Source organism: Antrostomus carolinensis, unplaced genomic scaffold (assembly GCF_000700745.2).
Source record: "Antrostomus carolinensis isolate BGI_N321 unplaced genomic scaffold, ASM70074v2 scaffold5804, whole genome shotgun sequence".
NCBI classification, from domain to species: Eukaryota; Metazoa; Chordata; class Aves; order Caprimulgiformes; family Caprimulgidae; genus Antrostomus; species Antrostomus carolinensis.
This window is the reverse complement of record NW_010312709.1, coordinates 28,003-44,337: the sequence shown is the minus strand read 5'-3', so window position 1 is coordinate 44,337 and position 16,335 is coordinate 28,003. Positions and strand designations below refer to the sequence as shown.

Here is a 16,335-nt window from a genome sequence, read left to right as displayed (position 1 = left end):
AGTTCAGAGCACAACACTGCCAAAATCTTTGGAATTTCACTATAAATATGTGTTATGATATAAAGTAACCAGAACAACACATGTTGCCCTTCCTGGCCTTCTTACTTTTTATTTTAAAATAAGTACTAAGTCTCCCACAATCTCTTTCTATAATATTTTATGGTGTTATCTCTTAAAAGGCTGACGTTTTAACATCATCTGTTACTGCTTAGAAGCAATTAATAATACTATAATGTTTACACTGCTCTATATTTAGTACAACAATGCTTAATAACACTATTTTTGAATCATAAATGCTGTTTCATGGACATTTGTAAGATTACCCTTCTAGCATAAAAATAAAATCATACCCTTAAAAAGAGGCCAGTTTAGCATTCACTGCATGAAGACTAGAAAGAACTATCAGATTTGTGGACTTCACACTGAATCGAATGAAGTCAGTGGAAATGCTCCACTAGACTTTGGTCTGTGTTGGATCAGGCCCTTAAACCACACATGGTAATTTAAGGACTGATATTAGTGCTCGGCGCAATCTTTTCTTTTTCACATGCCAGGTAATAGTGGCAGATGACAAGTTATAACACAAACATCCCAGTTTTGCTGTAGAGCAGATGTCAAGCTTAATCTCCACTGAACACCTCGTTCTCTATAGGTACTGTGGTATTTATTGCAGCCAAGGCCAGAGCCATTTTGAAGCAGAAGCTGCCAGCTGTGTGAAATGAAATGTATTCAAAGCTGCCAACAGTAAGAAATTAAATACAGACTGTGGCAGCATTTGCCAGCTTTTTGGGCAGTAACAGAATGGTGGCAGCCAACTGAATTTGAGATGGCAGCAATGTAATTTATCCCAATCACCAAATCATTGATTCAGTAATTAATTTAGCTCAATTTTTTTAAAAAATTGTATTTACTGTCATCATACTATTGTACAACTCTGAGGAAGTAGAGAGGAGGGTAGAGAGAGTAAGAAAAAGAGACCAAGCACTGGGAGGTAGCATCTTGGAAAAGAATAGTAGCATAGCCAGGAAATTTGTTCAAAGCCATACTACATTAAGTGGTGTGGCTGCATTGAGGTGCAGTGTGATTAAGATGTGGGCAAGAATGGTATATAAATGAAGAAAAGAACTAGCTTTGAAACCAAAACTGCATCTTTCTTTTGTGACCTGGGTGGGCAAAAGAAAAAAAAAAAAAACAACATAATGATACAAGACTGCAACATGAATTTTCTTTTCCCAGTGCCTTAGGAGGTCCTGGAAGTCATGAGACTTCGACCCATGAAACTGAATACACTGATGGCGCTTTGTCACATCACAACACATGAGCAAGCAAGAGCAATGCGCACAAACAAAGAGGCAGAGCTTTGCCTTCTGTTAGCCAAGAAAAAACAAATTGAGACAGATCTTCTACCTAAGAAGAATGGATTGAAGAACGAGTGTCATCAGGCTAAAGAAAAGGTGCTGCTCCAGGAACTCTGAAAATTAGATGGATAAGAGGAAGACTCGGCCCTGACCTTGGGGATTGCTTCAGATCCTGGACAGTGCCTGCTTTTGTGGAGTAGTCCTAGCCATATGCCCAGTATTTATTGCAGCCCTTTAGCCCACTGGAAAAGCAAGGAGGTCCAAAATGCACATTCAGGACTGAGAGGATAGTTGAAAACCATCTCTTTCTCTTGTTCTGGTTTCATGGCTCACATGCAGCAAAATCACATTAAAAACAAAAAGAAAAAAGGAAAAAAAAGTGGTAGGTGCTTTGTCACCATTGGAAAGATTGGGAAAATGTAAAACCCTGAGCCTAAGTGACTTACTCGCATTAAGAAAATCTGACTGAGCAACAGCTCAGTAGTCTGAATTTTGACAAACCTGGGCTTGATGTTCAGAAAACTGTGTAAGATATGTTATATCGTGATTAATATTAATTTCCTAAAAATTAAATTTAAGCCAGTTTGTGAAGCAGAAATCACACAAAGACACAATATTTTTCTTTGTAGTATAACATGTTTCTTGTTCTTATGCTGCTGTGTTTAGTTAACGCTAGAAGCTCTTCACAATGTTTGCCATATATGAGAGCAAATGAAACAAGTTTCTTTCGTCACTGCTTAAGACTTACAAACTTAATTTCTCTATCGTTAGAAGTAAATTTCGCCTGAGCTTTTCATTTTGTGATGATTCTTGTGGGCTCCGACCTCAGGGCTTACCACACTAACAATAATCCTTTATGTCTCCAGACTATCAATGTTCCTTGTCAACCTTCAGTCACAAAGTAATGAGATGCAGTAGACATCATCAAGCTGGCCTAAGGGGTTACAAATTTGGATGAGGGCCACATACTGTACTAATTGCTTCTAATAAATTACATATTTCAGGAGGGACATCATGATTTTAATCATTTATTCTGCATGTTGTTTCCCTTGGAGAGAAGAACAAGCAGGCACTAAACAAGTCAAGCATCTGAAATTCATGGCAGAAACTAGAAAGAGCTCATTTAATATCAACCATCATTGTAAATACTAGAATTATGCATGTATCAAATCCCTGGGTCTAAACACTTTGGGAACAGCTAGTGAATCCTGGTCGTTGAATGTTCCTTAGATTTATAACAACTCAGATTTAATCCCATTTCAAGTGTTAATAGTTGGGGCCTAGCTCAAGAAAAAGCCTTTGTTCCTATGCAAAGAAAAATACATTAAGAGGGCAATTTAAAGGATGTATTTCCCAAAGGCTGAGAGGGAAAACAGTCAAACATACCTTTTACCTCTGTGGGGAAAGATTTTAATTATGATTTGATGGCAGCTAATTGCAAAGGTGGTCCAGCAAACACAGAAAGCTGCAAGAACTTTCTTTAAAGCTCACTGAAATTAGTAGGATCTTGATGCTGATCTAAATAGACTGCTGCTGGGTGAACTAGGATGAGCTAAAGTTTCCTGTTTCCCTGACCTCTAGCACACCCACATCAGTAGACTCACTGTTAATCAAACCCTCAAACCACTCCAGAATGTGCACTTCCTTCATGGGGGAGACCTTGATGGTATTTAAATAGCTGCTAGTGTTAATAGCAATAGCTGATAGATAATGTGGAGACTTGGGAGCTCTATGGAGCAACACAGGTTTGAGAACAGCTCAAGCTCTCTTCTGTTTGTCTTTGTAAACCTTGTTTCCTATCACTTCAGTCTGCATTTCCTTTCAAGGATGAGCTGAGATACCAAAAAAAAATGTGACTATCCAGGTAAAAGGAAACCTGCTTCGATACAAAGCATGCCTTGGGATGGAAAATTGCAGCTGTAGCTCTGAGATTCAAATGTTCTCTTTTGATTTTCAAGTGGTAGTGACATGCCAGGGAAGCACCATTATCTGCTTATGCAATCTGATTATGCTTTGGCAATCTAAGCTGCCTTCCACTTGGTCCCTCTCTACCTGGGAGGGATATTGTCCCATTTCAGACTTCTTTGACGAGTGTGAGGGGAAAAGGGTGAGAATCCAGCAAGACTTCCAGGGTCATCTCTAACCCACTGACCACAATAATGAAGATCTCTCTAAAGATGTTATTTGTGGATGGGTGGATAGATGGATGTGTATTTGTGCTAAAACAGTTGGAAGTCTTCTTTAATATGGAGGAAAAGGACCAAAAGATTCTTCTTGGTTTTCTCATATAGAATGAGAAGCAGATTAGTAAATAAAAGAAACAGGATTTATGCAATAAGAATTGACTGGAAAAGATTGCCCTAGGTAAAACTGGTGACCCTTCAAATTGAGAAACCTTCCTCTGGTTGTTTTTACGGTGTTTCTCATAAGAAGGTTCAAATCAATCTTTGCACATGAAGAAGAGCTTAAAATGAAAGGAACTGGTGGAGATTCAAGATTAGTGTATTAGAGCATTGGAAGTTATAAAAGAATAAGAGAGTTTGAAATTCAGACATAAATGCCCAAGAGTAATAAAAGAAAAAAAGTGACACAAACAGGGGAAATAGAGGTGATGAATCAAAAGTTAAGAGTGCTTCTACACCTAGAAAAAAATGTGACAAGAGGTAAATCACAACATACTGAAAATATGATGGTTTAATTTGGTGCAATCTTCACATACTGATTTTTGCCAACATTGCATGCTATATAAGAGCATGGGATTAACACACACTAGTGTAGCAGGGTTAGAAAAATAAATATTTTTGAAAGCAAAATGGAAAACCTCTTTGACATCCATTAGGTTTGGTAATATAATACTAACAAGAACACTGCACTGAGCTGTTATCTGGTTTGCTGTCTGATGCACTCTCCAGATTACCACTTAAATCAATAGCTCTCACATTGATTTTTCCAGCACACAGTATTCCAGTAAAAAGAACAATGCTCTGAGATGAGTCAGCTATTTTCTCTGTCTGTAGGGACTCTGGTGCATTTTTGTTTAGGAAAATAAAAGTGGAAGCCAAAGTACCCACAAATATACAGTAATAACAACCAGCCGGTTGCACCATAACGTGACAGTGGCTCTGCAGACACATGGGTTTGCTACAGCTTGCTGCAGCAATACAGACCTGCCTCAAGCTGCAGCAAGGTGTTGTAAGGATGGAGCCAAAATATTTGGGGGCAATCTTAGACAGATAATAACACTGTCTTTCAGTTTAGGTGACTACTATGGCAGAGGGTAAAAATATGCCCACATCTAACTAAGAAGCTGATAGTTTAACTTAGCTGGCAGCCTCCCCTCCCTCCCCCTGCCCCCTTCCCCTCCACACAGGGAATCGGGGAGAGAATTGGAGGGGGAAAGGTAAGGAGACTTGTAGGTTGAGATAAGAACAATTTAATAATTAGAGTAAAAATAAAATTAAAATAATAAGAATAAGAGTAATAATGATAACAACTACATATATATATATATGTATATATGCACAGTAAAATTGCTCACCACCTGCTGATAATGATCCCAGAAGAGCGAAAAGGAACCCCAAAACCGAAATCACAATCCCATTAAAAATGAGCCTGAGTGATGCCTGAGCAATTCCCAAGAGAATCTCCCCCTTTCCAGTCAGCCCCAGTTAATAAACTAAACATGGTGTAATATCATATAGAATATCTTATTGGCATATCCAACTGTCAATTCTGGGTTTTACTAGCTACTACACTTTTCTTCTCCACTCCCCCTTCCAGTCCTCTGTTCTTGGAAACTGCCCAAGCACAGTGTCCTTTTAGTTATCAAGATTGTTCTCATAACAATCCTCACCGAAACCAAAACACAGTGCTTTCTAGCTATAAGAAGAAAATTAACCCCATCCTAGCAAAAACCAGGACATCTCCATGTATTTACCATGATGTAGAACATCAACAACACTGCATTTTATTTTTTTTTCACATGCTTTCATGTATTTGCATATTCCATGTAACATGTACCATAGTCTTAGTACTGTAACTAGTCATCACTATTTTCTGATGTTGTTTCTGATCCTTTTAACCATGTTAACAAATTCCTGTTTTGTTTGTAATTACAACACACAGGTTCATTTACTCTTACTTTCTCTTTCTTGTCTAGCCATGAATCCATGAAACCAGCAACTCTTCCCTCACACAGTTTAGTAATCATTCCAAGGATTTGCAAGAAGCATAGCAAAAATGTTTTCAATTCAAAGAAGAAATAATAATCAGGCTGAAGCATGAGTCTCCTCACAGTTTCTCCCTGCTGCAGGCATAGAGCAAAGCTCATGCCTTGGCTCTCCCACCCCTCTCTGCACACGGCTGCTGTCTCAGCTGCCAGGCTCTGCACCCACCCAAGAGCTTGGCATATTTTTGGGAACTTTGAATCCACAGCAGCTAAAACCTACTGAAAAGCCAGAGAAATGTAACCGATGAAGAAGTTTGTCACTCTTTTCCATTACAAGTTCTGTTTCATGGTGATTTATTATCTTGCTCTTTGAATGTAAGGTGTGTGATTACAGTCAATCCCACTCTCCATTAATACCAGCCCCAGAAGATGCAGAGCAGCCCAAGAGGGTGTAAAGGAGAGAGGTTCAGTATGCAGAATCTCATTCTTTACTGTATATGGAAAACCATATTGTGAATATACTGAGGGAGAAATAGCCCACAGGAAATAAACATATGCAAAGCTGTGGGAATAGTGTGTAATTATGAAGCCTGTTATTTGGAAAATACTGCATAATATTGCTATCTTCTACTGCTGTAAAACTAGAATTATTACAAAAACTCTATATTTCTCACTAAAGCTTTCATATCATTGTGTATTTCACATTGCTACATGTTTGCCTCCTAATGTCTTAGTCTAAACAAAATAACATTCACGTTTTCACAACAATGTAGAGGAAGGAATAATGAATTTTCTAATTCAAGTCAGTTTTAAATAAAAAGGATAATATTTATGATGATGGTAAATCTGGAGCAATCCATCCTGTTTACAGGAAGGGTTATCAACTTCCAGGTATCCACCTGTGCACCTGGGAACACTGTGTAGTTTAGGGTATTGAGGAGAGGCTTTTTGTGCTTTGCTTTGTTCTGTTTACAACATTTTTCAAAGTTAGTTGTGACCTACCTTGAATCACTTACACTCCTACTGTTCCCAGGGAATTAGGTTGATGTAGAAGCAAACCATGCCAGGTACTTCCCCAGATCTCAGCAGGGTATTAAAGGTAAGACTCAGTAGCCTACAGTCCTTGAGATAAGATACAAGGACCTGTTTCACAGAGCACTTCATTTGCACAGTATTTAGTTTGGGCTTGTACAGCAAAATAAAGAGCAGTGAGATCAATAGGTATTATTGCTACCCATGCAAAGCTTCTTCCTTCCATAAATTAATATAATTAACTATAATAATATTATTTCTAATATCCAGTACACAAACTTCAACCCATTTTGACAAACCGATAGCAAGTCTCTGCAGCGCCTAAATGATGCTTTTATTGTTGCCAAGACGAGTGCTAGAGTACTGAAGCTACAGCATGAGATACGTCAATCTGGTTGATATGATAAATTGCCTAATGACAGTGGTAGTGTTTCACACAACAAATCAGATATCCTACATTTTTGCCAGGTAATAAATTGTGTTCAGCAAAAGGAATGGAAATTAAGGATATTAATTATCTATCAGGAGGCAGCTGGCAGGATAGCCTTTGGTCTGCAGCCTGTACTGACAAGTGTCAGTCTGAAGTGCAGGTGAATCACTATAGTTCTTGCTTCACTGCAAGTGCCATCAAGTCAAACTCTGTTCAGAGTGTTTTGAGAAACAAGGCCTGAATGCAGCAGTTTTGATCCCAGCTAATGTTTCTGCTGCTTTTATTTTAATTCCTGAAAGCCCTTTAAACATTTACAGAGATTTCTCAATTCCCATTGTCTTCACAATAAAGGCTTCACACTTCCTATGATCAGATACCCAACCCACAAATCTGGCTATTCTCCTTTTCACAGGGCAATACGTACAGGAGTGGTTTAAATAAGAAACAGAGAGCTGTATGGGTCCAGCGCTGATAAAACATGTATTCAAGGAGTTCTCTTCTATGTTTGCCATGGAGTTACCTGTTGCATCAAACTAACAAAAGTATCAAGGTTTTGCAAAAAAAGAAGCTTAAAAAAATAAATAAATTTGCCACTGCTGCAAGATTCTGTGGTGAGGATAAATAGCATCAGGCAGATGGTCAATGCTAGATAGTCCCTTTGCAGTGTGCAAGCAGTGAGGCTGAGCATGACCCTCCCACAGCTGCGTGGTGGGTGGACAGAGCCATGTCTCAGGCCCTGGCCCACCCGGGCAGAGACAGCACCTGCACAGTACCTTTGAGGGCAGGCGGGGTGAAGACGCTCTGCTTCCTTTGCTTGGGAGAGCCGCTCTGCGACTGGGGGGACAAAACACAGAGAGAGGCGGTGAGAGGCGGGCACGGGGAGAGTGCTCTGGCGTGGCAGCTCTGGGTCTTGCTCCACGCTTTCAGAGGGTGCACACAGCAACCTGAGAAGTTTCTAAGGAAATTATATTATATAAATCTGACACCAGCTCCCGGGCTTTCATGAATACAGGGAAAACTACGATTAGATAGACAAAATATGTGTTTAATGGACAATCTTTATGGTTCCCATGCAAAACAGATCCAATACTTCTGAAAATTACCCTTCACTCTAAAAAAATTGTTAAGCATAAAATATTGTTAAGCATAAAACTAAGATAGCCTGTGTTTTTAACAGTCTGCATAACTGTTTCTAAAAAGGTAAATAAATGTTTACATATATTAAAATAGTTGCAAGATGTACATTAACAAATATTCCAATTAAATACAGTGTAATGAATGATTATAGGTACAGGTAAGGTACTACTGAAATTATGAATATATCAATTTTTACATAAATACATGGAAAATCCCTCCCCCTGCACTTTTTCAATATGTTCTATTACTCCTAAAATAATAATTTCAGCAATCAATCACTCAAATTTTAACTGGGCCTGATTTAAGCAATATATTTAGACACAGTTAAACTTTTTATGTCCCCAAAATCACATCTACACATAAAAGATAAATTATTCCAAAATAATGGTAACCAAACTACACATAGAGTAACAGCAGCATAATTATACCAATGTATAGTTAGCAAAAACTAACTGGAATACATTCCAGTGATAAAGCAAATCAATTTTTGCAAAATGAAAGCAGTTAAATTGGCATCCATATTATACCAATGTGAAATATGTCCATATGCAAAGGATAATAAGATATATGAAGTCACAGACATAGATAGCTTTTGAAAACATAAACAACATATCACATTCCTAATAAAAAGGTTAAAAAAAAGCTGTATGTAAGCAGGCTTTATTTTTTCTTATCTAGTCAATTTCTAGTTGCATTTGGTCATAACGATGTTGTCTTTTCCCAAATACTTGTTAAAAATGCCTTTTTCCCTGAGTACTTTGACTGGTATATAGTCTGTGAATTTTAATCAGATCTATTTCTTCAAGGAACGTTTGAGACAGCTCTTAAGAAGGTATGGCCAATCCTATTACCTTACCTTATCACAATGGATGGAATGATAACATTTATAAATAAAATATTGTCTTCTTTTGAAAGAGAAAGCTATTTATAAACACTGTGGGATAGGTTGTTGATCCTCTCCCCAGTAAATCTTTATAAGATTGTATTTGAGTCCAAATTTGAACCAATCAATACCTCCCCCTGCTATTTAAAGCACTGCCTGCTTCTCTGAGCAATGGGTGAAGGAGAAAGAGATCAGGGGATTGCAGGAGCTGCACAAGGGGAGTTTAGAAAATGAGATCGGAGGAGCTGACTCTTAACTGTTCTGCAAACAACATCAGTGTGCTGCCTGCTGTGGTCTGGTCAAATGATGGGAAGAGGAGAGAGGAGTTTGCAATGCTTCTGTAGACCAGCAGTGATCTGCAGACTCAAAGCAATGCTGGATGAGGTGACCTGGTAGGGTCACCTTGGGCTGGATTTGCTATGATATGCCAGGGCATGGCAGCAAGACAGAGGGGAAACTTACCTCTCTCAGTTCCCTGCTACAGGATGAAGGGTGAGCTGGCAGAGCTGAGATGCAACACAGCTTTACACAGCTCTAGTTTGAAAGTGCTAGGTCTTAAAGGGTTGTGTTACTGAAGATGGTGTGACAATGTAAATAAAACTTTAACTTGGATAAATCAGTGAGTTTCAAAGGCATTTTAACAATATTTTAGCAATAAATGTATTTTTAAAAAAATAAATTTCACTTACCTCTGCCTGCGAGACATTTGTTCTCTTCTCATCTTTTTCTAGCAGAGCAAAAGATATGGAAAGAGAAAAGTTAGTACAAAAGCCTTTCTCATTGCTAAACCTTATGGCTCTGCCGTGAACACTAGAGCGCTATTGTAAATAAGAAATTACCCTCCTGATTTACAGCTTCTCTTTCTCTTTTGTGTGTCTCAGAAAACCAGAAGCCCTGATTAGCATTTAGACATAAGCACTGCCTCTAAAGCACTTAACTCCCATTTTTTGTCTGTGAATTTACAGCAAGCGATGGAGTGCCTTTAGTTGCAGGTCCTTTGGCCAGGCTCGCAGCAGGGTCCTGTGCTCAACAGTGGCTGTTGGGATATGTGGCTGCTTTGCCCAGGGATTGCACTTTCTTGTATGCTTGGAAAAGGCTTGGTTGACAAATGGTGTGCAGCAAACTCACAAAGGGTTCTACTGGAGTCAAATAATAATCAATAAGAACTTCACCTCAGTTAGGTTATTAATACATCAATACTGGCACTGAAGAGCATCTAGCAGTAATATGTAAAATTAGTAAATCAAAGCTTAACAAAGTCTAATCTTTCATCTTAAAAGTGTCATGACATGTCTGACACTGGTGTAGTGTCAGAAATGTCTGTGAAATATTTCCTGGTACTGCTTGGCTTTATTGCCTTAATTTGCCTTGGACTATAGGCATGGCAGAAATGGTCAATACTAGAGATTTCTAATGAAAATTAACATCCCTTGAGAACACCTCTGAACAACTACGTAAAATTGTATGAAGCAGAGGAGGGTCAAGGATCTTCCTAATCATTGCCCTTAACCAATTTGTGCATGAGATTAAATTATTTGTCTGCTGCTGTCTTGATGCAGTTAATGGTCTGAAAGCGGCTGTCTTCTGATGATTTCCCAAATATTTGACAAAGATCATAGGACCTTTGGTTCACAGTATTTTGGAGCTCTAAAATTAAATACCATTAAGAACAGAGACATCAATCTCTCAGCGTACCAACGCCCCTTCTAAAATTTTCCACTTGCAGATACCACTGCAATTTTGACTGAGGTGTGGCAGATCTGTAAATGTAGGTCTGAGGGAAGAATTAGGTCTATGTAATATCACTTCATTTAACTTATTTCCTAGCTATTGGCTGCTTGTGGTGTGCTGCTTGTGAGGAGAAGAATCAGTCCAGGCAGACTGATTGCATTTTTTATTGTATTCTTTACTGTTTTATCTGTGCATTTTACAAACATTAATTGACTTACTTTCAATGTATGTATTTTCCATTACCATTATATGAAAGACATTCAAATGACATATTCAAGGTTAAAAACTGTGGTTGAAAACTGTGCTGATTATTAAAGCATGGTCCCACAGATACAGAATTAAACAGGACAATCAGGAGCTCAATTCCTGCCCAATTCCATTTGTATGAACTTTGGTAAATATAGCAGTGTCTATTCTCCTTTGTAAAGCACTTTGGTGTATGAAGTTAGGCTGGCTAAATGGGTGATTATTTATGTGCTTGCAATCTTTCTTATTAGTTGTATATCAAACAGACACAGACTTCAATGATTCAACACTATTTTTTTGTTTAGCTCAGGATCCTAGATTTAGTTTGGAGGCTGAAATTTGAATAAATCAGAAACTTTCAGCAGAGAACAATGAAAAGTAAGTTATGTCCTATTCCTTCCTAAAACACTAAATTGCCCAGATTGACAATTAGAAGCTGAATTTCTTCACTGAACTCTGAGCATAAATTCCTCTTCAGAAAGGTCAGGAAATAATCAGAAACTAAATCAGAAATCTCAGATTGTGATATCACTTGATTCAGAGGAGAAAATGAAATCATTCTTTTCTCAACATTCTTTAGTTCCCCTTGACTACTGTGCAGTCAGGATACTGCTCACAAAAAAATCATAGTTACATAGACTAAGAAACTTTCTCACCGTGTTTATAATTAGCCAATTCTGTCACAGAGAATGTGAATTCAAGTGATCAGTTATTTCTCTCATATATGAAACAAACCCCAAACTCTTAGTAGATAACTTCTCCCTAAAGGTTTGCTCTCTTTTTGGGGCTGGGAGGGAAAGAAACTTTTTAATGATGCTCCATTTTCCTCCCTCACAGACCATAACATTGCTCACAGGACACCGTACAGCTGTATTATATTCCAAATATACATACGGTATTTTTCCAGTTTAACTTATTCTTGGCTGCTCTAATTAGCTAACAGGAATCTAATTACTCAAGTAATTTCTTGACAGCTTTTGTGTTTTCATTTTAAAGTGGTATAACAGAAATCACATGAAGAGCTGAGAACAGATTTGTACATACTCAAATCCCTGGAAAGTCAAGGTACATAAAAATAAGATTGGAGCTTTGGTTAGAGGTGTTTTACATCTGCGCTGAGGAAAAAGGTGTTGGGGACTTTCCCTTGTGCTGGGTAAATAACATATGAGCCTAGTGTGACCCTTACCTCATGGAGACTGGAGCAGCCACTGGCAAAATAAATAAGGTTTATTTTTATTTAAGTCAGTGTCCTCAGGAAGAGAAATGGTCCATGTTCACCAATGAAAGGTTCAGACCAAAGAATATTTCCATCAGTCCAGATATGTATGGAGACCTTGTGAGATGAAGACTTATTTCTTTACGGAGAGACACTTCGGAAAGTCCACCTACCTGCACAGAGCCAATTTCAATATTACAGCTTTAAGTTTTAGTCTTTACCCAGGGTGAAAACTCATCCACTTACAGGGAAACCTGCAAGATTTGGCCTGGCTATATTGCCGAAATATGGAAGAAGAAACACCAAAGGATTTTTCTCCCAAATGCTCTTATTAGCAGAGCTCTTTGAATGTTTATGAGCACATCCACCCAGCCAAGCTGACATAATGGGCTGAGCTACCCCAAAGCTGTCATTATATGTGGTCAGAAACGAACCAAGTGGAAGGATGCTGGCTATAGCCAGAATGACCAGCACTTGACATTGCCCATCCCTTTTCCTGTGAATCTCCACTGTTATGCAAATAGCATGACCACACTGGGGGGAGCCTTATGGTTGCTTTAGAGTAAGATCAAAATTCATCTGCCTCTCTTCTCCCACTAGATAATGTTAATGCACTTGGAGCAGCTATGCAGGACAAGAGGTGACCTAATTTAAAAGACTTGGCCTTTGATATCACCCATGGGCTCTGCAGTGGAGTCATCTAGCAAAGGCTTATCTCATCCAGCTAAGCACCCTGCTTTCTTTCGCCTTGGCAAAAGCGAATAAAAGCCTTTTCTGCAGGGTTTCAGTCAGGCACTGGAAGAACAGAACAGGTCAGAGAGGCTGGCTTTTACACAAAAGAAACTCAGTAAGAGATTGGTATAATTGTTGGAGAAAGCTTCATGTAGAGAGTGTGGAATTTTCCTTGGGAAAACAAAGCTGAGAAGTTTCAGATAAAAATCACAGGAGGCTGACAGGGCTTTGGATTTGGTTAGTTTTTGTCATAGTGTCTAAATTTTCCCTTAAAAATAATAAACACAACAGTCCTTAATTGCTCAGATAGTGGAAACAGCCCATGAGCTGCGTGCCTATAACAGGTTTTAGTTAGAGAGTAATACAAAAAAGAATGGTTTGAATCTCAAAGAAATGAGCCTGAATAGAAACTTGAAGGACATAGTGTCACTGTCAGTCTGGAGCCTTCTTATAATCCTGCCCCTGCCCCTGTACAAACAGTGCCGCTGGAGAAAGCAAAGTACATGAGTAGAAGCAGGATCCAGCCTTTCACATGCAAACTTCAGTGCAGGACACCCCAAGCTAGAGACAAATCAGATGCTGCTGCTGCTATGAAATAGTTCAGCCAGTTTAATTTCATTCCATTTTATTAGTTTTGATGAAATACCTCCATGGCCAAACAGTACCACGTCCATGACGAAAGCTTTCTCAAAAAATGTGAAAGAAATCAAGCAATTGCTGACTTCTGATCAATATGTATGATGATAACATACAGTTAGAAAAGGAAAATAATTTTCCTGGCTCTGGCTCCACCACTTAGACATCTCCTGAGATGAAGAGAAGTGTGGTTCTCTGCTCCTGCTGCAGGGTTGGAGGATGCTTGTGTGCTTGGGCAGTGGGTAACACTGTGGGTAACCCCTGCCTTGCTGTGTGCTAGTCATGCATCAAGGCAGATCATACGTTTCAGAAACTTATGTTTACATGGCACAGACCCACACAATTTTAGGAACTAAGAAAAGAAGTAGATAATTTTCCAAATAATTCTTCATTCTCCTGCCACTTAGTGGCAAGCAAACCTGAACTTTTCTGAAAATTTGTTTTCAGTCATTTCACATTTTTATTTCTTCATCAGTAAAATAGTAGTATTTTTAAATCTATCAGCTTGCTTCACTGGTGTTTGCATGGTGTTTTGTATGATCACCAATGTTTGTATTTGTTATTGGTGTTTGTAAAACAAGCTCATTGAAATCTGATTTAGAAATTGACCGGCATAATGCTATTTTGCTTTTTTCTGCTATCAAAACTACATTTCCTTTCGTCCAGAAGACAAAGTAAGATAAAAAAATATTTCACTCTGCTTTTGCCAGCTTTCTAACTACACATTGTCCAATCACCTAGCATCTCATTGCTTTTTACTAAACCATTGAGGTAAGAAAAGCAAAACAGTCCAGAAAGGTAAAAGTGAAAAATGCTTATGTAGTTAATTATTTGACTTTTGCTTGCTGCTTTTTATTTGCCTGTATCTATCAATGAAAACTTGACTATGGGTATAAATGTAATTACATTTAATTACAAAAAAATATCCTGGTAAGCCCTCCTGGCGTGAGTATATGTTTCTGAAAATCTTCACATTGCTAAAGCACCTCATTAAACTCCAGTATCCCAGCTGCTGCGGTAAACGTAGCTGGAGGGTCTGCTCCCCTCCTCAGTCAAGTGCTGACAAGAGAGTGAGTACGTTGTGGTTCTGCTACATCTCACACACTAAACAGCATCTAAATTACTGCCTGGCCCTTTAGGGAACACCAGTAACAAGATTTGTATAGGAAATATTAATAAAAGCATAGGGGAGAGAGGAATTCGCTATATACACAAGTGTTTGCATGCTTATTCTATAATGCATTTGCAGTTAAGATACATACCCTGGGAAAGGTCCCAAAGTATTTTGATAGCATCATCACCAAGAGACCTCTCGTCACTCTGGCTCAGAGGAGATCGTAGGACAGCTTTTCTCAACTAGCTCCTGACTGTGACCAGCCATTTCTAGTTCACTAAAACATCATAGGCCAGATTAATCCACTGTTTGGACATTTACAATTGTTTTTCCAGGTAAATTAGCCCATTTATATTTACAGAGCTCTGTATTTCCCACCTTCAGTATTCAAGTAGCCACTACTAGCACTGAGAGTAGGGGCAGCAATCTCATTTGTTAGACCAAATCCTTCTTAATGGTGGTCAAAGTCAACCTCTAAATGAAAAGAAAAATCTTCCTTTTCCTCCCAACACACACAACAGCATCTGATCCAAACAGCATCTGCATCTCTGAACATCATACAAGACAGTATCCAAGGACCCACTGTCAACTGCACAGCCATAAGAATATGAAATAAAACCACCTTTCATAAATTACACAGATCAAAATTTCTTTAAAACATACATTCAGAGACCATAATGTCGTTTAGAATAAACTGGAGACATTACAAACTCCAGTGTGAATCTAAATGCATTTGTTTATATCACATGAATCTCAGAAGGGAATTATAGTGCCTGATTCACCACCTTGTTATTCCAGTTTCATGCCAGGCTCATGGAAATCAGTCTAGTTTCACTGGCATTAAACTAGAATATAACAGTGATGAATCAAGTCTGCAGCCTTACCACAGAGCAGTCATGAATTATTACAACAAGCACAAAAAAAATCAACCCTCTCTCAAGCATTTTGTTTTCAACTTTTCATTCTCCCTCCCTATGCTACCTGTAAAATATAAATATAAAACAAATTCTAAATAAGTCCCATAAACCAAATACGGCTTCTCAAAATATATATTGGAGGAGAATTCAAATTTAATTCTAGAAAATGAAATATATTTTTTTATTTTCTTGCTTCTTATTAATAAGGATTGAGTAGTTCTACCTGCCTCTGTGGTCTTCCAGCTGCTGCCAGCTCTGTAAGGCCCTCTCTGCTACTGTCCCGTTTGAATGACAGAACACAAAACAGGCTTTGTGGAAAAAACTGTCATGAAAAATCCTCCCATGCAGAACTTTGTTCTCTTCATAGCACAAGAGGCCCTGTTCTGTAGCCCTGCTCTGTGAGAGGGTCAGGTGAGCAAGGAGCATGGAGCAGATCTTCCTGACATGAAGTCCCTCATCCATCATATGGGGACAATCGCAGACTTGGCAGGTCTTCCCAGAGAAAGTAATCAACCCAGGGAGAAACACACTGGAAATCAACATTCGGTTTGGAAAACTAATCTAAAGATTGACTTTAAATCACAATATAAATGATGCTAGGCTTGAAGTTGCTTTCTTCTTGTTACTTTCTAAGCAGCACATACTCCTCTTTGCTGAAGGAAATGGAGATGGCTTTCAAAGAACAACTGACTAAATAAAAGCAACCAGGAGGAGGTAAGTAAAAACTGTCTTTTC

General features: G+C 38.5%; 1 protein-coding gene across 1 annotated transcript in view; it reads right to left on the bottom strand.

Moving 5' to 3' along the window:
• PPP1R1C (protein phosphatase 1 regulatory inhibitor subunit 1C) overlaps window positions 1-16,335 on the bottom strand; it is a 52,885-nt gene that overhangs the window by 22,012 nt on the left and 14,538 nt on the right. The window contains exons 3-4 of the mRNA XM_029084762.1: window positions 9,698-9,735; window positions 7,762-7,822 (exon numbers count right to left, since the gene is read on the bottom strand). Of these exons, the coding sequence (XP_028940595.1) occupies window positions 7,762-7,822; window positions 9,698-9,735 (99 nt within the window). The remainder of the gene's footprint in view (window positions 1-7,761; window positions 7,823-9,697; window positions 9,736-16,335) is intronic.